This window comes from Stylophora pistillata, chromosome 8, assembly GCF_964205215.1.
Source record: "Stylophora pistillata chromosome 8, jaStyPist1.2, whole genome shotgun sequence".
NCBI lineage: Eukaryota > Metazoa > Cnidaria > Anthozoa > Scleractinia > Pocilloporidae > Stylophora > Stylophora pistillata.
The window spans coordinates 5,406,014-5,430,000 of record NC_142526.1 but is presented as its reverse complement, the minus strand read 5'-3'; the positions used below and the strand labels follow the sequence as shown (position 1 = coordinate 5,430,000).

At 39.8% G+C, this 23,987-nt stretch overlaps 2 protein-coding genes and 1 pseudogene across 4 annotated transcripts in view; 1 reads left to right on the top strand and 2 right to left on the bottom strand.

Moving 5' to 3' along the window:
* LOC111327159 (diamine oxidase [copper-containing]) overlaps positions 1–4,207 on the bottom strand; it is a 7,216-nt gene extending 3,009 nt beyond the window's left edge. The window contains exons 1-2 of the mRNA XM_022931273.2: positions 4,128–4,207; positions 306–2,400 (exon numbers count right to left, since the gene is read on the bottom strand). Coding sequence (XP_022787008.2) covers positions 306–2,381 — 2,076 coding nt within the window. The 5' untranslated portion in view covers positions 2,382–2,400; positions 4,128–4,207. The remainder of the gene's footprint in view (positions 1–305; positions 2,401–4,127) is intronic.
* A 1,130-nt stretch (positions 4,208–5,337) lies between these two features.
* LOC111327136 (diamine oxidase [copper-containing]) lies at positions 5,338–15,596 on the top strand. Of its 3 annotated transcripts, none has more exons than XM_088730398.1 (4): positions 5,355–5,445; positions 8,743–10,573; positions 11,935–14,056; positions 14,449–15,596. In XM_088730398.1, exons 3-4 carry the CDS (start codon positions 11,948–11,950, stop codon positions 14,767–14,769), a joined length of 2,430 nt encoding a protein of 809 aa, XP_088586524.1. In that variant the 5' UTR covers positions 5,355–5,445; positions 8,743–10,573; positions 11,935–11,947; the 3' UTR covers positions 14,770–15,596. The 3 variants fall into 3 exon arrangements, with proteins under 3 accessions (XP_022786979.1, XP_088586524.1, XP_088586523.1); XM_088730397.1 differs by having other exon boundaries at positions 5,357–5,445; positions 8,108–10,573; XM_022931244.2 differs by lacking the exon at positions 8,743–10,573 and having other exon boundaries at positions 5,338–5,445.
* A 94-nt stretch (positions 15,597–15,690) lies between these two features.
* Positions 15,691–19,695, bottom strand: LOC148724597 (uncharacterized; annotated as a pseudogene).
* Between the last annotated feature and the right edge of the window lie 4,292 nt (positions 19,696–23,987).

Below are 23,987 nucleotides of genomic sequence, written 5' to 3'. Positions count from 1 at the left end.
TGCGTTACCGCGTGAGATTCGCTCTATGACATATCTAGGGATTTTTAAGTGCCACCTGAAAACGCACCTCTTTAATTAAGGAAGCTTTTTATTAATTTTTATCAAAATTTTATCATGATAGTTGCTAGTATCTTAACATAAGTTATATGCTTTAATTTTATCATAGTATATTTTTAATAATTATTGAGAGGTAATGCGCGCTTGATCATTTTATGGAAAGCGCGCAATATAAGAATTAAATTATTATCATTATTATTATGATGATGATTAATCCTTTTCCTTCAACATATTATTTACTGACATACCTGAGAATTTGTCGGTGAGTGTTGGTTATATATAGAGCTGCTCTGTGTTTCATTTTCCTTGTACTTAGTGACAGCCATTTGGTAAAGGGACCAACTCATCATTGGCGTGATCATCCAGTCTTCTGGGTACAACTGTTTCAACATGTTGTCCAGTTGGATGCGGTATCCTTTCTTCACACCCATCCTGTTAGTCTCGTCATCATTGAAAAAGTTCAGGTACATTGGACGGTCGAAGTCAAACTTATAAGCGGCATCTATCTCTGTTTTCCTCACATTACGTTTTAGAACCTTCTGAACACGTCGTCTGTTGGGAAACCAGCGCTCAGTGATGTTTTCGATTCCAATTTCAATGGTCTCGAAAGAGTTCGTACGCCCGCCAATGTCCAAGTCCACTTTGTAATTGATCAGGTGATCGTGTGTACCACTTGTGAAATCTTTATGAAGGGGGTATGCGTATGGGTCCATATTTGAGTCATAGAATGCTCCATAGACGTACCCAGAGGCTGACATTTTAACTTCTATGACACCGTTTTGGTAAAATAAGAAGTCAAAAACATAGTCATAGTTATACAGCGTCGCCACAGAACGCAGAACTAAAACTTGGTTGGCCATTCCTCCGTAGAAGTTGTAACCATTGTAGAAGTTGTTATCATAATGTCGGCGAAGTGGCGTTCCGGTGTTTAGTTCAAATACACAGACGGCGTTTCGGACAGTCGTTGGTTTTTCATACATGTGCACTAGGTCAAAAAATGTTGCGGAGTAGGGACAATCCACACCACGAACCAGCTCCATGCTGTATGCTCCCATTCCCCAGCCTCCATCGAGGAAGTTATTCCACGAAGGGGCTGGATAATAACCTGTATATGTTGCAGCTGCTTCTTGAAGACTGAGCTCGTAAACAATTCTCTCTCCGTTGAATTTTATATCGTAGATCTGCATGCCACTGTTGGAGTCCATTCTGAAATGGAAGGACCACAACATGTAGCTGACATGGCGTCCGTTAACGGTGTAACGTTTTCCATCGGGCTCGTATTGTTCTGGTCCTCTCATTGGCGTGGATGGCTGGGGATCTCTTCGACGTTGATAGCTCGAAAACAAGGCTTCCTTGCCCTTTGGTGCAGGAACAAAAATTTTTTTGATGGTGTTGTTCTCATATTTGGCCGCTAACTCATCAACAGAGTCAAAAGTCTGATTGTTGTAAACAACCTTGAGGATTTTCCATTTTTTCATGTCTGTTCCTCCGATATCTAGTGACAACGACAAGTCAAGTTGCCCTGTCATGTCACGTTTGAAATTAACCCAAGTAATGCGATCATCGGCAGTAAATCCCATCGGAGAAGTAAAGTCAAGTTCAAGGCACTTTGGTTGCACGCAATCTTTAAGGGAGAAGCCGTCGTAGCTCTCTTTCATCAGCTTTTCGAGTTTTGCAGTGGCATAATAGATATAGGAAGAAAATATATTTCTCGTGCGAGTATCAAAAGGCCGAGCATTGAATGTCACGAAGTCTTTCTCCCCACCAGGAATCTTTCTTGCAACGTGCCCAGTAGGTTTTGAAACAGGGCTGACTATGTATTCTCTGACAAGCGGAGGATTGGCAGCGCCATGAAACACCACCGCCACAGCTTTACGTTCGGGCTTGGCGCCATTGTTATCCAGATGTTCTAAAGCCTCGTTCTTGGAAGGTGGAAGAAACTGTATCATGTAGATGTAATTGCTGTCGACTGATGCTTCGGTAGCCTCCGTTAGGTTAAGTGAAGCTTGCTTCACCAGATATTCTTTAACAGTGGTGATTTCTTGGATTGTTAGATCGTCGAAGAGACCTGAAGACTTAGGTGGGTCTGCGGGTTGATCACCCATTCCATTTGCACAGTTTCCTACCTGGAAAACTGTATCTCCTTTGGAATTTTTAGCAGGCTCACGGTCACTTTTTGATTTCTTTGTTGCTACCACAATCAAAGCAATCAATAACGCTACACTTATAACAATGAAAACGATGGCCAGAACCTTCCACACCACGGGTGCTGTGGTAGATGCACGATTGGATTTCTTCTTGATCATAGGATCGCCTGTCTCCATGACGATAAAAGACTTTGACCTATAAAAACATTCAAAAGGTGAGCTGATTCGTACTGTAGCGTGCCCTCAAGCGACACTGAAATATGCCAATATATACACTTAAGGCTACTTCATAGCATGAGGCTGTATGTGCATTTGAAGATCACTGTTGGAACGACTTAAAAATTTCTATCCGCTTCATTGAACCTCCGCTGAGAGGCATTAACATCTCGTTTTCCATGAGACACAAATACGTCGTTATTTTTCAAAAATCCTGGTATTGCGTGAAAGGTTTTGTCTGTCTCTTAATCCTGATGCAGACGAAGCAGTTATTAGACGCTTTATGTCCATTTTTAATAAAACAGCCTAAAAAAGATTTACAAAGATTTGCTCTGCACATCTGCAGAGTACATTCTGGAAAAAGTTTTAGGGTTAAATTTATTGAAAACACAAAAACGTCATTATGATGATATTTTGGTTCAAATTAATTTGGAAGGAGCTGTGTACATAACATTTGACATTTTTGGTGTTTTTGCATGACACCTAGAGGTCAATCAACCATCCATAGCGTCTTCAAGTGGTACAAGTACTTGAATACAGCACACTTCAAAGGCTAAAAGTAGCAGGAAGTTTTATGCTCAGTTGAGTATTCGGACTGTGGAAAAACTTTGGGGATTCGTTGCCTTTCCGTTGAACTTCAGCTGAAAGCCAACAAGATCTCATTTTCAATGAGCTAGAGAAACTAGTGATCGTGGTTTGCCATTTTGCATAAACCCTGACATTGTTTGAAAGACTAATGTTGTCTGCCTCTAATCTATTTAGACGAGACAGTTATTACACGGTTTATGTCCATGCATAATTAAAAGGGCTAAAAATACATTTGAAATGTCACGTTTAATCTGCAGGGAACATTATACGGAGTATTTTACATTTAAAATGGTTGAAAAGACACAACGTTTGAGTGTCAGGATACCGTACCTAGTAAAGATGAAACGAAAAAAGTAGAGTACATAGCGAAGTAAAGCAGTAATCCCCCTAGTAAGCTGCAATTCTTGCAATATTTCAGGTGTTTTTAAAATGCATCTACATTCATCAACTATCTATTGCCAAGAGAGAACTGCGAAGCACTTCATGTTCAGATCGGTCATTTTAAGCTTTTGAATTCTTTGCACTTGCATTGGAATAATTTTTAAAAAAATGGGGCTCAAGATCACATATGCTAAACAAATGGTCGCAAATAACAGCAACATGCAACCAAGCGAAACCATTTTCGAATATTTGCATGACTTTGCAATTTACGAGTTCATTTTGATCATCGACAAAAAGCCTAAAAGTTAACATTAAAAGGGAGTATTATTGATCATGCAGGCTTCCTTCCTCCGTGGGCAATTCGCCTCACACTGAGATATTTTTCCTGACGACTAGCTCATAATTTACATCCAGTATTTTTGTTTATTTGTGCTGACCCTCAACAAATGAATTTTGATTTTGGATTAAGTCACGAAAACATCCGGTTATCGATAGAGAAGCGTTTGGATTTGCCAGAACAAGAGATTGAATGTGACCATTGACGCACATTCAAATAGTACACCTTCATCTACTTCAATTAAGTGAATGGCACGGCTTCGGAGCAATAGGTCGCTGACCAGTTCTAATGAAATCAAACTCCTTTCTGGTCAAGAATTCCTTGACATATCGAAGCACCGCTCAAAACCGCTTCTATTGAAAGCAGGACCTTAAAAATCAGTGCCTTTGAAAGAGTCTCACCTGCAAGGCGATGAAATACCCAATGTACACAAAAGATCCTGCAGCTGATCAATGGGCAGTGGAACCGGATGATAAGTGACTGGGAGTGAACAAATAGACCAGCATGCTTTTGGATCTTAGATGCCCCTTGCAACCCCCGGGGAATAGGGAGAAGGCGTGATGGAGTGGTTAGGGCGCCGTTCAAGTCGTCCACCCTGCTACTTACTGGATTTGTTATCGGTCACTCCGACCGCCCTTTCTATATAGCCACCGGGGCTGTCTCCTGCCAGTTGTTGTTGTTGTTTTCTTTTTTTCAAACACATTATGTTTACTTTGAAATATTGGCTTCTTTTTGTTTCATATTGCAAAGCGCGTTGAGTCTTCCAAGCTAACTTTCTGACACTTTAAAACGTAATTGTTTTCCTTTGCATATTATTGAGAGAACTTTCAAGCGGTATCTTGACGGGTCCTCCTCAAAATAGCCGGAACATTGATGACAATAATACACGTTACTTTAAACTCCCTTTTGTCGGCTATTATTCTAAAATAGCGAACCTCAGACTCCGACAACTCACTAAGCGCTTTTGTAGGTCGGACCTAAATATCAACTAGTTTTCACTTCTTTTAAAATTAGAAACATGTTCAGTGTTAAAGATCGTACTCCTGATGCTCTAAAATCCATGGTGGTTTATCAATTTTCTTGGGCGGGATGCAATCCCCGTTATATTGGCGAAACTAGTCGCCACTTCTCTACCAGGATAAAGGAGCCCACGGAAAGCGATAAAAAATCGCATATTTTTAAGCATTTAAACACATCTCCTTCTTGTAAGAACAAATATTCCTCTTCTTGCTTTAGTATTCTGGATTCTGTTATTCATTGATTAAAGATGGCATAAGCATGCCGAAACATGTCTAAAAAAAGTTGTCTATTTCTTACAATATTTATCATACTTGCTACGGCTGCGACCTTATGCAAAACACTTATTTTAAATTGCGAGACTTTGTCGAAATCAAAGTCATTGCGGACAAGTTTAATCAGTCGAGACATCTCTACTCTTGGCTTCTGGCAACTGGCAGGAGACAGCCCAGGTGGCTATATAGAAAGGGCGGTCGGAGTGACCGATAACAAATCCAGTAGGTAGCAGGGTGGACGACTTGAACGGCGCCCTAACCACTCCATCACGCCTTCTCCCTATTCCCCGGGGGTTGCAAGGGGCATCTAAGATCCAAAAGCATGCTGGTCTATTTGTTCACTCCCAGTCACTTATCATCCGGTTCCACTGCTCATTGATCAGCTGCAGGATCTTTTGTGTACATTGGGTATTTCATCGCCTTGCAGGTGAGACTCTTTCAAAGGCACTGATTTTTAAGGTCCTGCTTTCAATAGAAGCGGTTTTGAGCGGTGCTTCGATATGTCAAGGAATTCTTGACCAGAAAGGAGCTTGATTTCATTAGAACTGGTCATCGACCTATTGCTCCAAAGCTGTGCCATTCACTTAATTGAAGTAGATGAAGGTGTACTATTTGAATGTGCGTCAATGGTCACATTCAATCTCTTGTTCTGGCAAATCCAAACGCTTCTCTATCGATAACCGGATGTTTTCGTGACTTAATCCAAAATCAAAATTCATTTGTTGAGGGTCAGCACAAATAAACAAAAATACTGGATGTAAATTAGTGAGCTAGTCGTCAGGAAAAATATCTCAGTGTGAGGCGAATTGCCCACGGAGGAAGGAAGCCTGCATGATCAATAATACTCCCTTTTAATGTTAACTTTTAGGCTTTTTGTCGATGATCAAAATGAACTCGTAAATTGCAAAGTCATGCAAATATTCGAAAATGGTTTCGCTTGGTTGCATGTTGCTGTTATTTGCGACCATTTGTTTAGCATATGTGATCTTGAGCCCCATTTTTTTAAAAATTATTCCAATGCAAGTGCAAAGAATTCAAAAGCTTAAAATGACCGATTTGAACATGAAGTGCTTCGCAGTTCTCTCTTGGCAATAGATAGTTGATGAATGTAGATGCATTTTAAAAACACCTGAAATATTGCAAGAATTGCAGCTTACTAGGGGGATTACTGCTTTACTAGGCTATGTACTCTACTTTTTTCGTTTCATCTTTACTAGGTACGGTATCCTGACACTCAAACGTTGTGTCTTTTCAACCATTTTAAATGTAAAATACTCCGTATAATGTTCCCTGCAGATTAAACGTGACATTTCAAATGTATTTTTAGCCCTTTTAATTATGCATGGACATAAACCGTGTAATAACTGTCTCGTCTAAATAGATTAGAGGCAGACAACATTAGTCTTTCAAACAATGTCAGGGTTTATGCAAAATGGCAAACCACGATCACTAGTTTCTCTAGCTCATTGAAAATGAGATCTTGTTGGCTTTCAGCTGAAGTTCAACGGAAAGGCAACGAATCCCCAAAGTTTTTCCACAGTGATACTCAACTGAGCATAAAACTTCCTGCTACTTTTAGCCTTTGAAGTATGTTGTATTCAAGTACTTGTATCACTTGAAGACGCTATGGATGGTTGATTGACCTCTAGGTGTCATGCAAAAACACCAAAAATGTCAAATGCTACGTACACAGCTCCTTCCAAATTAATTTGAACCAAAATATCATCATAATGACGTTTTTGTGTTTTCAATCAATTTAACACTAAAACTTTTCTAGAATGTACTCTGCAGATTCAACGTGCATTGCAAATATTTTTTAGGCTGTTTTATTACAAATGGACATAAAGCGCCTAAAAACTGCTTCGTCTGCATCAGGATTAAGAGACAGACAAAAACTTTCACGCAATACCAGGACTTCTGCAGAATAAACGAAGTATTTGTGTCTCATGGAAAACGAGATGTTAACGCCTTTCAGCAGAGGTTCAATGAAGCGGAAAAGAAATTTTTAAGTCGTTCCAACAGTGATCTTCAAATGCACATACAGCCTCATGCTATGAAGTGGCCTTAAGTGTATTGGCATATTTCAGTGTTTAAATTGCGAGACTTTGTCCAAATCAAAGTCATTGCGGACAAGTTTAATCAGTCGAGACATCTCTACTCTTGGCTTCAGTCGTTTTTGGAACGGTATGTTGTGTGAAATGTAACTGATATCCAGTTTGTCTCGTCTTGTTTATGAATTTACAAGACAACTGTCTTGTAAGTTTTTTTTTTTTTTTTTTTTTTTTCAGTATCTTAATTTTTAATTTATCTTAATTTTAATTAATTGCAAAACATTTATTTTAAAGTGCGTGACTTTGTGGAAATCAAAGTCATTGAGGACAAGTTTAATCTGTCGAAACACTACTCTTGGCTTCAGTCATTTTTGGAACTGTAGGTTTTGTAAAATTTAAACGATGTCCAGTCTGTCTCGCCTTGTTTATCGAGATCAAGGAATGATTAGGAATCGGTTGGTGGTACAATTCAATAGCTCTAAATACAATATGCGTTGTGTTTGTATTGACTGTACTCTCATGGTCAGTTACTTCAGAATCGTATCGTATGAAGTGTACTCAAAAAGAGAAGAAATAAGTTGATCACGTCAGCAGATATCAATGATTTAAGATCGGGATAGTCCCCGATTTACATCGCAATTTGAATCGTTCGGGTTTTCTCTACAAGTTAAGATCTGAAGGCAAAGGTGCTTCGAAATGTGAATGACAATAGCATAATGATCGACACAGTACAGTCGTTCGCCGTTTTGCATAAGACGTCTCTAAATTATTCCGTTTTCCTCTACTAAACATTAAGTGCAAATTTTGTACCAAAGAGTCTCGCTCCTTGAAGGGGAATCTCTTGTTTATAGAAAACGAATGTAGAGAATGTATGTAAAAGCGCTGTTAACCTTGTCGTTATCATACGGAGCGAGGATTCTTATACAGCCCTGTCTTTTGTACTTCACAGTGATTTCTACTGAGCACCGTCTGTATAAATAAATTAGCGCATGCAATGATAAACTATAACTGTACTAATTGAATTTCTTGATCCTGAAGAAAATCACGGGACCAATTGATTTTCGACTCTTCTCATCAACTGACTGATTCACTTCGGAAAAGAAAGTTGCGTTTTTAAAGGTGGCGGATGAGAAGTGGAATATTCATTGGAAGGAGAAATTAGGAAATGTCTGCTGACGATGTCCCATTCCTCATTGGGTTATTATCAACTACATACAGTAATGTGTGACATTTTCCCTACGTACAGTTTTACTTAACTGTGAAGTTTTTGCGAACACAACTCACGGAGGAAAGAGGCGAAAACTTGCAATCATTGATCTGCGGATATTAATACGTAGATGTTTTAAAAATCAAATTTTCAAAAACATCTTCTGCCCTCTGCAATTATATGTAAATGCATTTATCTTAAGCGTCTGCTTCATGTCATTATTGCTATTTTTGAGGGGCTCTTTTTGTAGCGTCACCTCAAACAGAGCAGAGGTAGCGGAGCGTTTTAAAACGCGAAAGTGATAATCTTAAACCGATTTCAGTTTCACCTTGAGTAGGTTTTTGTTGAAAATGGGATCAAGCGAACCTATGCTTTAGAAGAAAGCTAGCCCGGCACCCAGCTGCGGAGGGTTCTGGCCATCATCTTCATTGTGATAAGTACTGAGCACTGTTAATTGCTTTGATAGTTGTAGCAACAAAGCAACAGAAAGGGGCTGAGAACCAACACTCAAAGCCAGAACTGACATCCAACACCACCTTGAGTGTGGAACCTTGTGCTGACGGAATGACAAGTTCTGAAGCACAACCAAAGTCATCGCTACATCGGTCAAATACCGGAAAGAAGCAAGGCGTGCACTCGGAGATTATAATTATCGCCAGGGGGGGATTCTCAGTTAACTGCGGGCCGAAGACGTATGAAGAGGGTGGTAGAGGGGGGATCAAGATCACTTTTCACTGAAAATAAAATATAAGTTGGTCCTTGCACAATTCACGGGAAATAACATTACTGTCGAAACTACAATGAAAATCCCGTTTCACGACGAATTTTCAGTATTTAAAATTACTTCTTTCTCATTTCACGGAGAACTATTTTGGAAAATCAAGGTTCACGGCTATTAATGAAATCACGATTCACGAGAGAAAAACAAGCCATTTTACGTTTCACGGGGAAAAAATAGGCCATCCACGAATCACGAAAATACCCTTTACAACCATCTATGAACGCAAAAACTGTCTGAAAATGCGCTCAATGGTATAGGTTTATGCAAACCTGCATCCTGCGTTGCTTATACCGCGAAGCAGTAGAAGGATAGGCAGTTACTGGAACACAAGCTCAATTGAAATTCCAAAGTTGTTAGTGCAGCTGAGAACTGTCATTGATTGCACTCTAGCAGTAGAGAATCTACGTTACATTAAAATAAAAGTATATTGGTGTAAATGAGTTTTGGTATTTCTGCAAACAGCCTAAATGAAATTTTAAACTGCCACAATTTAATACTATAACTGTCTTCTTGCAAACTTGATAACGCTTTCGTGTTATTTCACTTTGAAGTGGTGCTAATGGGTCCTAATGAAAATTTACCCTGCGTTTTTGAAGGGTAAAAGGGATACTCTAGCATCGTATCAAGTGTCTTTCTCAAAATGTTCTGAAAGAAGAGAAGAGATAAGTTGATCACGTTTGCACATATCACTGATAGTCCCATCAACCTCGCACTCTGAATCATTCGGGTTTTTTCTACAAGTTAAGATCTGAAGGCAACGGCGCTTCGAAAAGTGAATAACGGTTACCACAGCATAATGATTGACACACAGTCGCTCGCCGTACGTTGTGCATAATTATTCCGTTTTTGTCCAATAAATACTAAGTACAAATTTTGCGCCAAAGAATTTCGTTCCTTGAAGGGAAATTGCTTGGTTAACGAAAACGCAGTTGGAAGGTGTACGTAATGGCCAAAATACCCGTACATGTGCAAAGTTAAACACGCTCTCTAATAAACGAAATTGGAGCGAAGCGATTGCTAAAATAAAACTACAAACAGTAACTTACTGCAATTAAACGTAAAGAAATTGAAAACCAGGAAACAGAATAATGAACAATAAAGGCACTTACAAACACTGTACGAGATCCTGGCAAATGGCTGGCTTAGGACGATTGAAAATGATTGAGAGCAATTATCCAGCACAGCTTAAACGATTAAGTTGAATGAATAAAACTTACCCTAAAGACGGACAAAGAGAAATTATGCAAAAAAATAGGGTAACAGAATACCGTTGAAAGCAATGCGCGTGTAAACAAATTTAATGAAAATGAGACAGGACGAAAAAAATCGAATTTATAACGAATAACGGCAACAATGTATTCGGCGAAGAATTTGATGCAGAGAGAGTTCGTTACGCGCTGTCATTCTCTTGAACTCTACCATCTGTCTTACTGTCACGCAATATTCCGTTTAGAACTCTATTGGAAGGTATCAGGCGTACACAAGCGCGACGGATAAACGTTTGTATGTGATCCAGGTAGGTTCTTTCTTTTACGAAAACAGATTTTTGAAAAGCTGGAAACATATCTGTGGATTAGCTTATCCCGTAAGAAACGTTCATAGAATTCTAGAACGGATATTTAAAACCAGCTATTGCCGAAAAGTCATGACGTCGATTAGCTTCGCCGAGTGGAGCTTTTAAATTGGATCATCACGATCCAAGGGAAGTAAGGGCTCCCAGGTCGCCAATCTATCCCAAAGCGCCGTTCATCTTTGCCAGTATCATGCGGAGCAAGGCTTCAGATCAAGCCTTGACCTTTACGGTTCACAATGATTTCCACTGCACACCGTCTGTATATAACTCATACAATGATAAACTAAAAGTGTGTTACTAAAGCTCTTGGTCCAGAAGAAAATCACGGAACCAATTGATTTTCGGCTGTTTATTTCATCACTTGACTGATTCGCTTCCGAAAACAACGTCGTATTTTTTAAGGTGGCGGATGAAAAGCGGACTATTCATCGGAAAGAGAAAAAAGTAATGTCTGACTATGTCCCATTCGACATTGGCTCATTATCAACTACAGTGTTGTGTGACATTTTCCTACAGTTTACTCAAGTGGAAAGAAGCAATAACTTTCTGTCCTTTATCTGATGATTTTAGTGCCTAGATGTTTTAAAATTAAATTTTCATCTGCCCTCAGCTATTATATGTAACTTACACCAAAACAAGAGGGGGCTGCCGGCTGTGTCCCCCAACCAAAACGCCCGCCCGCCTCCTCCCCTCTCCCTGCTCCTTTTAATCGTCTCTTAAACTCGATCACATGTCACACTCATCATTTTGTCATCGTCCACCATTTTAAAAACTTTGTCTGACCAGATAATTTATGTGGCCTCACAAAACTCTGCAGGCGAAATTCTGACTTGCTATAAGCAACAAAAGAAACCTCACGCTTCCAGCCGTCGCTTCGGGGAGGAGGTTCCCGAACAGCGACTGGTAATCTAGCCTAAGTAAGACTCTAAGCATGCTTGTTTATCGGGAAGTCGAAATCATTTGAAGATAATAAGATCATAACAGAAATAAGCCCACTACACTTTTTTTTTATAATCGTAGCATATTATGTTGGCGTGCTCTATGGGTCTAAACCCAGTCAGCTCCAAAGAAGTTAATTTTTTTCTGGTCTTGATTCAGTGCCAATCCAGTGAGCCATAACAGAACACAGTGTCACTTTTATGTTTTTCTTGATTGGTCTTGCGTGTTTACAGTTACCACCGCGGTCAAGAGAACAATAGGTGATTCAGTACACCCACAGGCACGTGGACCAATATCAAGTAATTACGTGCTATTAGTCAGCAAAAGTTAGAATCCCAAACTTACTTCAGTTTCACCTTGCGTAGGTTTTTGTTGACAATGGAATCAAGCGATCCTATGATTAAGAAGAAAGCTAGCCCGGCACGCAGCTCTGCTCTTACAATGTGGAAGGTTCTGGCCATTATCTTCATTGTGATAAGTATAGCGCTGTTAATTGCTTTGATAGTTGTAGCAACAAAGCAACAGAAACGGGCCGAGAACCAACGCTCAAAGCCAAAACCAACATCTAACACCGCCGTGACTGTGGAACCTTGTGCAGATGGAATGACAAGTTCCAACGCACAACCAAAGTCATCTAGTCTTTTTGAAGACCTGACAGTCAGTGAGATCACCGTCGTCAGGAACTATCTTCTGAAGCAGGCATCAATGAACCTCACGGAATATTCGAAGGCTACAGTCAACAGCAATTATATTTACTTGATTCAGTTGCTTCCGCCGTCCAAAGATGAAGTTCTGGAGCATCTAGACAACAACGGTGCCAAGCCCGAACGAAGAGCGATTGCTGTTGTTTTCCATGGTGCGGCGGATCCACCTGTGGTTAAAGAATACATTGTCTATCCGGTCTCAACCCCAACTGAATACAAGGTTAGAAAGATTCAAGGTGGACACAAAAAAACTGTTCCATTTAATGCTCGACCTTTTGATGGCGTTGTAGAATATAACACACTAGAACAGACGATTATCCGAGAAGCTGCCCAAAAACTCAACAAGTTGATGTCTGAAAGTTATGACGGCTACGTCTTCCCTTGTATCTCTGGTATGAAGTGTTTACAGTTCCTTTATACAGCCCCAATGGGTTTTACAGGGGAGGACCGCTACACCTGGATCTCTTTCATTCGCGGAGGTGTTGCAGGCCAATACCTTCATCCTTTGGACCTGATGTTTCTGGTAGATCATGGAGGAGCAGACATTTCCAAGTGGAAAATCCTCAAGGTTCTGTACAACAACCAGACTTTTGACTCTGTAGACGAGTTAGCGGCCAAATTCGAAAATAACACCGTTAACAAGATTTTTGTGCCTGCTCCAAAAGCGGGGGCAGACGCGCTATTCTCCAGTTATGAACGTCGAGGAGATCCCCAACCATCTAAACCAGCAAGAGGACCAGAACAGTACGAGCCCGATGGAAAGCGTTACACTGTTAATGGACGTCAAATTACCTACATGTCTTGGTCGTTTGATTTCAGAATGGATTCCAACAGTGGCATACAAATCTACGATATCAAATTCAAGGGAGAGAGAATTGTTTACGAGCTCAGTCTTCAAGAAGCAGCGGCTACTTACGCAGGTTTTTATCCAAGCCCCTCTTGGAATAACTTTCTTGACGGCTCATGGCGAATGGGAATGAGTAGTTTCGAAATGGTTCGAGGCTTTGATTGCCCTAATACTGCTACTTTCTTTGACTTGGTGCACATGATCGGAGTTGCAAATCCGCAGACCTTTCGCAACGCAGTCTGTGTATTCGAACTAAATACTGGAATACCGCTTCGTCGACATTATGATAACAACTTTTACAATGGTTATAACTTTTATGGAGGGATGGCCAACCAAGTTTTGGTTCTGCGTACAGTAGCAACAGTTTATAACTATGATTATGCTTTCGACTTCATATTCTACCAGAACGGAGTCATAGAAGTCAAGGTGTCAGCCTCTGGGTATATCTTTGGAGCATTCTATAACTCTGACATGGACCCATACGCATACCCCCTCCATAAGGATTTCACAAGTGGTACACACGATCACCTTCTCAATTACAAAGTTGATTTGGACGTTGGTGGTCGAGGGAATTCGTACGAAACTATTGAAATTGGAATCCAAAACATCACTGAGCGCTGGTTTCCCAACCGACGACGTGTCCAGAAGGTTCTAAAACGTAGTGTGAAGAAAACAGAGATGGATGCCGCTTATAAGTTTGACTTCGAACGTCCAATGTACTTGAACTTCTTCAATAATGACAAGACTAACAGGATGGGTGTGAAGAGAGGATACCGCATCCAACTGGACAACATGTTGAAACAGTTGTACCCAGAAGACTGGATGATCACGCCAATGATGAGCTGGTCCCTCTACCAAATGGCTGTCACCAAATACAAAGAGAATGAAACACAGAGTAGCTCTATTTATAACCAAAACTCGCCAACAGATCCGCAGGTTAGACTCTCTTATTCTAAAGCTTATTTTCTTCTGTTTACCGTGACTAAATAAAGACGAATCCTTTTATCATTTAGCGTAGAAATGATGTCTGCTCTGCAGGTTACAGTATGGAAGATTAAGCCGGAGCTTCGTGTCAAACATCTTACCAAACGTTTGTTAGTAAATGAAAAATGCATTCAGTCTGACGATGGCGAATTGAGAAAGTGCTCTCTTGATGAATGTATATTGGAGAGATGACCTCAGATAGGCCCACAACGATGGGTTTTATGGTATCTTTCTCCTTGCCATTAGTTAGATGTTGACAGGGCAGGGAATGAACGCGATAACGAGGGGTTTAACCCTCACGTTCATATTTAGTTTTCATACACTGCTTCTTTACCCTTTCACAGGTTGATTTTCGAAATTACCTCGTGGATGATGAGCCCATTGTGAACGAGGATTTGGTTGCCTGGGTTACAATTGGCGCGATGCACGTGCCTCATGCAGAAGACCTGCCCAACACCGCCACGGCTGCCAACTCAGCTCGCTTCTTCATAAGGCCTTTCAACTACTTTGACGAGGATCCCTCTATTGGATCTACCAACGCCATCTTGATGACACCGATAGAACCCTATAACTTCACCGGACAGAAGGTGGAGCGATATGGCACTCCTGTAGGACCACAATGCATTCCTAAGAAACACGAACTTGACTTTAAGGGCACATATTGATGGACAACTACTTTTTTTGTATGTTTGTTTTATTGCCCTGTGTGCAGGTGAATATGGCGTGTTACTCCACTGTGAGGCAGATTGACTTAAAATAGCCTATTGAGTGAAAGCTCCAACCAATTGCAAGAATGTTGAGACACCTTAAGCAAAAAGTGCTGATAATGACTTCATCGGACGGTTAAGAAGAGATAGTAAAAAAAGAGAAAAACAAAACAAAAGTTGTCTCTTGTATATGATACTGCTTAGCTAGCAACATTGAAAAACAGGGCGGGGGGAAACAACATATTCGATCACATGGTGAACAATCATTTCTTGCCACGGCAGCATGTCTTGACTACTTTTACAATTGGTTGGAGCCTCATCCTTTAGCCTTTTGATTATGTGATTAGTTTTTATTCAACGTTTGTTATTTTTAAATAACAGTTTAAAAACTGTGATAAAGAAAGCTTTGTTTTGAATCTGAACAGTGTAAGAGTGTAACGGTACGTAATGCATTTTTTGAAACAACTGTATCATTTAATTATTTTAGTCTTAACGATTTGTAAGTCACTTCGGTTGAAAGCAAGACTTTGGTGTCCCTGTTAGTTTGGAGCATTTTCACAGACTGATATATACTATGGGCACGTAATTAGAACCGTCCGTCAATAGTGATTTGACACCCTCTCGGGTTCATGCATCCAGAATAATATGAAAGGGTTTTTATTGGCAAATGAGTGAAAGGGTTCAACATTTCCTCAATGTGACCCAAAAAAAATAAGCAATTTAGCATGCATTGCGTACCTAGAAGTGACAGAGATAAGCTAAATAAATGGCCTTCCTGACATGGATATTTGCTTCTTTACAACCGAGTTTGATGAGAATAACAATTGGTGCTTAATAAATCTAACTTTCCTGACCCACAATATGTTTTCCCTTTAAATACAGTGACCAATAAGTTTCGTGATTTGACTAGATGGAAAATGTGTAAAATTTTGACCTTGCAGAGCCCTGAATAAAGCTCATCCGACCAACCTAAAAAAAAAAAAAAGGAAAACTAACCTTAAAATAAACCTCTAACATTCTATGAAATCATAACATCCGAAGATAATTGATTATCCCATCATCACTTTCTCGGAACTTGCCTTCGTTATTAGCGGCTATGTTTTTTTTATACATCTCTCAAAGGTAAAAAATATTCAAAAGCTGTACACCTGAAACTAATAAGAGGACAAGGGTGTTAACTAACTTCATCTCAAGAGAAATGGCACAAAAGTTTAGGCTCTAAATTCAAGTATCATGTCATCCAGCATCCTCACACGTAGAGGGAGACCTTCTTTCTTTCGTTGGCGCGGATAATGATTTTTTTCCCTGCGGTTTTCTGTGGGATGAGAAGTTTTCGTTGATGCCGGCACGGTCTCTCTGTAGTAGCATCCTGTAGTGGTAACATCGGCCTCAAGAAATATATTGACGGCACATATTGAAAACTTTTGAGGATTTTTGAGTGTAGAACTCGCATTATAAATGTTTGCTATAGGCGCGGACACTTTATTCGTCGTATTTTTTCCTTCCAGAGAATGTTGAAAGTGTTCGACTGAACGTTTAATGGCATTTATTTGAGCTCTTCGAGGCCTTTTTCGAATATCACACCAGCCGATTCTTCATTTTGTTGTTCTGAATATGACCTTTCTCAATTCTTTTTGTCTCCAGCAGTAAATCAGTGGATTTACAAGCGAATTTATAATGGTTATTGAACTGAATGGAGTGCAATTTGGGCTGAAATCATACGCGTGATTTCAAAATCGAGCGAGCGCACAGCACGAGTTCGATTTGAAATCACAAGTATGATTTCAGACCAAAATTGCACGACACGAGGTTCAATTACCACTTTATTACATCCATTTTGAAATCGTCCAAATACAGGACTTGGTCAATTCAAATATTTTACTGATGCATTACTGAGCTGGTTTTTAAATAAAAAGAGGAACCAGAAATGCTTTTACATCTTATTTTGTATGCAAAACAGAAAGACTTTGACGTCACGTGTCAAAAACTCAGTCAAGCGTAAAATGATGCGATTTAGAGCAAAAAATGGTGCGATTTGGAATAAATCGCATCAATTAGAGCCAATCAGATTACAGGGACCACCAGTGATTTCAAAATGGATGTAATAAAACATGGTAACTGTTTGCGTAAATGGTTCGCTGATGGGGCAATTCTCATAAACGCCTGCAGCTTTAACGATGAGACATAAACAAAGTAGAGGAAGGAAAACAAAAACAGCGCCAACGACAAACACAGTTGTCTTTAGTGCCTTGTTCACTTTGGTAAATCTTTCTACTTCTTATTGGGGCAATTTCTGGGTTTTTATCTTTTTCTGGTGGCGACGTGTTTCATGATACAAAATCGCAGGAGAGAAGGCAACGAAAACGATACATGAAATAACGACAAGGCCGGTTACTGAACGGAAAGCTGAATACATTTTTAGCATTCTAAAAATCTAAACAATGAAAGATAAGATCCAAACTACTAATACTGCTCTCTTTATGTTGCCAACAGTTACAATTTCTGTGTATTTCAGCATAAATTTGATCGCTACGAGTCTTTTCGAAAGTCACCAAAATTAGATGAAGGCACGAAGCCATTACCAATAGAGCCATACAGGCAAAATAGAAATTTTCACCTTTTTGACTGCCACTGAGACCGAATAGCTGTAATATTCTCCACAGGATGAACGATGGCTGGCCAAGGAGACCTGTTAAAGGGACACGGTCACGGTCTGCACATGCTCGTGTAGCTGATCGAAACTTGAAAAAGTCAGCCTGACTTTTTCAAGTTGCATTCAGAAATTAGAAATGGCGTCTACTGGAGGATCTGAACATGGCGGTAAACGCATGAACTCAGGGCGGAAACGAAAGGTTGAAGACAGAGAGGAATACAAGAAAGCGTGGCTGAGAAACCATAAGCGTATTTATGTGGAAGAAAAGACATTTAAGTTGTGACTGCAGGCAAAATCTGATGCAGGTTATGAGTCTTTCAGTGACAGTATTTTAACTGATAAGGAAATAAAATAATGCCAGATGTCACAGACATTTGTAGCATTTGCAAGGCAGATGTTTATTCTACTACACATTATAACTGGAATACAGGTAAGCCTCGGGCGAACTCTACGGCTTTCATAAATATAGGCAGACGACGACTGCTCGTTCGAATCCTCAGGAAAGGGAATGCTCAAATTATTTCCTACGCTTTTCACAGGGGGCCCACAGAAGCGGCATGTCTGGTCGTTTGTTCGAAATATAAAGAAATGTATGGGAGAATATTGAAGAGTCGTAATATCGTAAACTTATATCAAGGAATGTCTACGTTAAGACTCAAAAAAGCCTGGTGTGAGGTTTATAGCGCGTCAGTAGATGAATCGCCGGCGCGAATATGCCCCTAACTCCCCTCTCACATGAGGCATTTGAAACAGGGCATTGTTCACTATCATCCAATCAGCATGGAGCAAACAGCGTGAAGGTTGCTCTCTGGCACACGAAATCTGTGCCGCGGATGCCGATCGCTTGGAAAGCTGCATTTCTTGAAAGTTTTTTGGCGGTTAGCGCTTGGATTTTGAATGGATCTTCGATTGCATGACACGAGAAGAAGCGTCAACCTTTTGGTTTATCTGGTGTTCGATTTAGAAGCCGGGTGATTCTAATTTCTGGGTGAAAATCGGCTTCGCGCTGGAACGGTCGAAAATGAGCTTTCCACCCTTGTCTCCTTCTTATACAGTAAAGTAACAGTCAACGCAAAATTTACCAAATCGCTCAAATTCGGCATATAGAACCACAGAAACGACAATACACAGCAAGTGAGGTAGGTTTATATTTAGTTTGAGCCTTAACATAGACATTCCTTGATATACGTTTACGAAATATTACGACATTTCAATATTCTCCCATACATTTCTTTATATTTCGAGCAAACGACCAGACACGCCGCTTGTGTGGGCCCCCTGTCCGCTTTTTGGATATTGGCAAGCCACAAATAAAGGGAATGTATACAACTTTATATGCATGTATTCAGCTTTAGATGCATACCCTGTTTCTGCAAGGTTTTTTGCATGTTCCACATTTACATTCATCTGTACACAGCACGTTTCTCCCTTTGCACGGGCACCCACGAGAACTATTTTCTTTGCGCTTCGTCGTACAAGCACTTTTACATTAACAAAAGATCAATTCACTTTCGTGGGCATTTTCTTATGATGAACTTGATTTAAATGCAAAATATATGCAGAATTCATATGATGCACGATCCTCGCAGTAGATAGCGCTATTTAAGCAATAGCGAAAAATCAGACCTGAAAAAAATCAGGCCTGTACGGGATTCGAACCACTGACCTCTGCGATACTAGTGCAGCGCTCTACCAATTGAGCTAACAAGCCAACTGGGAGCAGGCCGTTAAGTTGATTCGTAATAAACCCGTGAAAGTGATAAATGAGATACATTGAAAAATATGAAGTTCATATATTTTGTACTGCGGTATTAGATACATATGATGCACGATCCTCGCAGTAGATATCGCTATCTACTGCGTTACTACTACCTCGCAGTAGATAGCGCTATCTACTGCGAGGATCGTGCATCATATGTATCTAATACCGCAGTACAAAATATATGAACTCCATATATTTCATTGTATCTCATATGCAGAATTCCTCAACTCACCGATATTTCCATAATGGCGGTTGAGCGTGAGAAGTCTCGGAGAGAGTGTATGCTACTGCGCATGTTAACCCGTGACAGTGTCCCATCAGTCACCACTAAACAGGCCAGCAAGAGGTTGCTGTTTGTTCGGGGTCGCGATCTCTTTTTCACAGCCATTATCACCAGTACGTTGAGCAGAGCTGTGAAGGGACAAGTGATGGTGTTGACGACGATGGAAATGACATAACTGATCGCCATTGGGTCATTTGCTATGTCAGCTTCTCTACGGGTTGAGTTTGTGGCGTTTGAAAAAACCCTTATCCACGGAAAAGTTTACCATGTCGAATTGGAAACTTGACGCAACTCAGGTATGTCTCTTAAAACCGTTTCTACTAGTCGTTTACCATTACATAAAACGAAGAGAGTTTAAGGCAGAGGAAATCCGATGCCTGGCTTTTAATAACCATCTCCTAGGAAGTCCACATACGATAACAACAATACAGCACAAAGCTAAATCGGAAAAGTTAAACGCTGCCTGATCAGATGGGTTTCTCTCAAGAGCTACTGATAAATAAATCTTAATCCAGAAGGTACTAGGTCCGTTTTTAATTAGTTCTTCCAGATACTGCCAAATGAGTTTCTAAAAGTCCCAGCCCTTGAAAGCCCAAATAAAGTTTTGGCGATAGCAAGAAAATAGATTAATAACATGTTCTGACTTCAGGAGATTTTTCACCCCCCTATCTTCAGATAATTAATCCTTTCGCGTTAAGCTAACCAGTAGTTTCGTTCGTCAGATAAGAAATATGGAAATTCAGTAAAAAGATTTCAAGAGTATATTTCCTGTACTTTCCATAATAAAGATTGAGGCTGTCTTTGCCAGATAGTAAAAGGTGTTATCAATCGTAAAAGAAAGAAACTCTGACGGCCTTTTGAAACAAGCTTTCTTGATGCAAAATACATTTGCAACAATAGCAATCCATTTAACAGATACTTAGAGATTTCTTAATAGCTCTACTCTACATGTATTTTTACTTTCTTGCCTTCCCGTCCTGGTTTAGATATTAGAGAACTTAAGCACCAGGCTCTTTTGCGACGGCGACGGCGACCGGAAGAGACTTTTTGTTCCGGTAGGCGTTCTGGGGTTGTCTGTCAAGTCGCCTTCGTTTCGCGCGAACGTGAGAACCTTCATTTTGGCGTTGTATCCAGAACGTGAGTATTTTTCCCTCACTAGCTTGTCTCAAACTTGTTGTAACATTTTATTTTGCTCTTGTTACCTTTTTAGAATTATTTTCTTTCATGTTGTTCAAATTGTATACTCAAGCATAGATAAACACACGGACATTATCATTTCTCGTAAGTTTGAGCAAAAGATGTCGGCGCTCGCCTCCGATGGAAAGCCAAAGCAAGCTTAACTATTGAGTCTTTCGAAGATATTTCAACGGAAAATATTTTCATGTTTAGGCTTAATAAGTTTACATTTTTCCTCGACCATCGGTCAAATAGATGAATTATCGTATTTTGCTTTTAGAGCTATGGAGTGGACTGAAGATCATGATGTTATTTTGCTTCGAGAAATCCTGGCGAGCGATTTGTTTTCATTCAAAAAAAAAAGCAGGTTTCTCATCTCACTAGAGGATGACATGCTCTCACACAGCTTATCTTAAAAGCGAACAGAGTTTGCTACCGACGTCGCCGCCGCAAACCTCGTCTAGCTGCTTAACGTTTATATTTTGGTGGGAACGACGTTGTTCTCTTCCCAGGCTCTTTCGGTCGCTAAAGTTGCCGTTGCCTCTAAAACGACCGGTGCTTAAGTTCCGTATTGCGTGGAAAAAGAGCTTGGCACATTGCCACAACGCAAATTATAAAACAATGGCTCACTGAAGATGAGATAGGTGTCAAATTAATTGATATTTTTGATGAAAGTATTTGATAATGATCCTAAAACGGAGAAATTGAAACTCATTGTGATGATTTACTTGTGACGCAGTGAAAAAGCCGCCATACACTTGTTCTTTTAGCTCATGGCGCCAAGGCAGATAAGATGTCAAATAAATTGGTAGGTCAACGATATCATGTTTCTATTTTAATGCAAATCTAACCTTACGGGCGAAAACTAATAAGCTTATGAAACACGAAATATCGAGAGATGAATAGCGACAGAAACGATCCTTAAAAATCAAGTGAGAACATACTTTTGTGTGAAGAGACGATCGAGCTCTCAGATCTCTAGTTGTCGTGCTAAATCGAGTATGGGTGTTTCTAAGCGGATGGTCTGAGTTTCGCAGTGCTGAATGAGGATGGGCCGATACGGCTTTTTCGAATCGATACGATACCGAGTATGGTGTTTACTTTTTTCTTCGATATCGATACCAATACCGATACTATGACGTCATTGAAATATATAGTAAGTTACATGATCTGAGGGACTAAACTAGACACTCTCGCACGGTTTTCTGTTCAGGTCTCTATAGTAGCATTAACAAGACAGTCAAGCATGTCAAAAATCTAATTTATTGGGACTCACTTTTCATTTTCCCGAGGAAATGAAGAAGACTGCAGTGGTACTATCTTTCTACTTACTAATAATATTAAGCAATCTGCAACTTTCACTTGCATTCATGATCATAAGGCGTACACTGAAAGGCTATCAGTCACTGCACTGGTCTATCCTCATCTGGACGATGAAACTACAGTATCAAAGGAGTTCAAACCCACCATTTACCGAGTACAGTTTCGAATGAGTACAGCTTCAGCCGTCAAATCAAGGAGGGTTTTAAAATTTAAGGATTGATTTGAATTAATGAATTTTTCAACGGTCTCTGTTACCGTGGTTTTGCGATGTGGTAATGTGTAAAAATGATTGTGGCAAGAGGTTTACATAGTGAGAGATCTCAGAGATCTTTTAACCATTTTACGGTTGTTATTAAGCTGCATTTTTGACAGTTGGCAGATGAGACTTGATCTATCTTTTTCAGTGGTTGACGGCATCAACGAACGCGCTTCATTCAACAAATTTAGTCATGTGTTTCTCGTCATCATGTTCCGACCGGTAGCATAGCCCCATTTTCTGCATATAAACACGAACTCAACACATATTTCCTCCATTCGCTCTGACGAAAGGCTAACGCTCGAAACGTCAGCTTTGAAACACTGTACGGTGGCCAATTTTCATTACAGAACTCAGTTGATAAAACTAAAATGATCTTGTTATACTTCCTCACTGACGCTGCACCACAGGTTCTTCAGAAACTTACTCCTTTATTCATTTGATTTTTTAGAAGCCGCGAAATATAAGATTGGTTGGACTAGTTTAAAAAAGTTTGGATAGGAAAAGTAAGCATGAAGAGTTGTGATAGAAGAAAATTGAGAATTAAGCATCGTTTTCGAATAACTCGGCTCTCCCACAATTAGGCAACATTAAGCCAGAAAAGTAAACTACTGATATTACCAGAGATCAATTTGGTGAGGCTCTAGGATAACAGATAAAGTTTTTAAATTTGGTGTTACTGAAATTACATTGTTACTCCCAACTACACAGCAACGCAGTTTCTTGAGAAACTTAATCACTTTATTCAGATTTATTTTCGGTAGATATTTAGAGTTGGTCAAGGTCATCTATGAAGGACTAAGCGGATAAACATAATACCTTTCCATTTAGAGAGTCAAAGTTTGTCTACCATGCGTTTCCCTTCTTGAGTTTCAATTTAGTGAACGGGGATTACACCGAAAAACAATTAAAAAGCAAATGATGATTCACTTCTTCAACTGAACCAGTGATGAATTAAGTGCTTTGGTCGATGCTTTTCTCTTTCGTGTACATGTGATCCCACTTGACTTTTTCACGCGCCTAAAATACAATAATGTATAGTTACATAATGAACAACAAATATTGCTTATTTTACAGGATTTTACAAAATATTAGTTTGGTGTGACAAAAGAAAAAGGTTGACTAGGTCAAATACACGAGAAGGTTATTAGAACGGGCAAGATTTAAAGGTTTGCCACAAATGGGGCAAATTGTATAGTTGGGCTAATTTAGGTCGTTATAGATAATGAGGCAAAGACTGACTGAGGTGAACTGCATAAATTATTTAGATGACTCACTGACCTTTCTTGTCACCGCTTTGATCTTTATCTTCCACTCAGCTCATCTACAATAGATTTTGGTGGATAGTGAAAGTCTCTTCGATTGATTCAATTGCTTGAATTCGAATTTGATACAGAGCATTTGCTCAATATCATTATTAAACACAATTGATATTCCTACAGTAGAACCTATATTATGCGGCACCCTATTGAGCGGTAACCCTCAGTATTGGGTGGTCAGTTTTTCTTTTTCAGTTTTGAGTTTCCGAATTGCTTTGTCCTTTATTGTTCTTGTGCACATGTGGATTGAGCAGTCATTCCCAGGATTACTATTACTTAAGAAAAGCCAAATTTCCTCTGCCTTTAATCTTCCGCCGATTTCATGCAAGGTTGAAAGTCTTACCATCAAAGAAAGAGTTTTTACGAGAAACCTAGTTTATTTGCCGTTAAGCTTCCAAATCGAC

Bases quoted from the DNA above. Each gene is read 5' to 3' on its own strand.
- LOC111327136 (XM_022931244.2), top strand. From the start codon at position 11,948: ATGGAATCAAGCGATCCTATGATTAAGAAGAAAGCTAGCCCGGCACGC. The intron at 14,057-14,448 runs GTTAGACTCTCT...ACCCTTTCACAG, and splicing joins ACTCGCCAACAGATCCGCAG to GTTGATTTTCGAAATTACCT.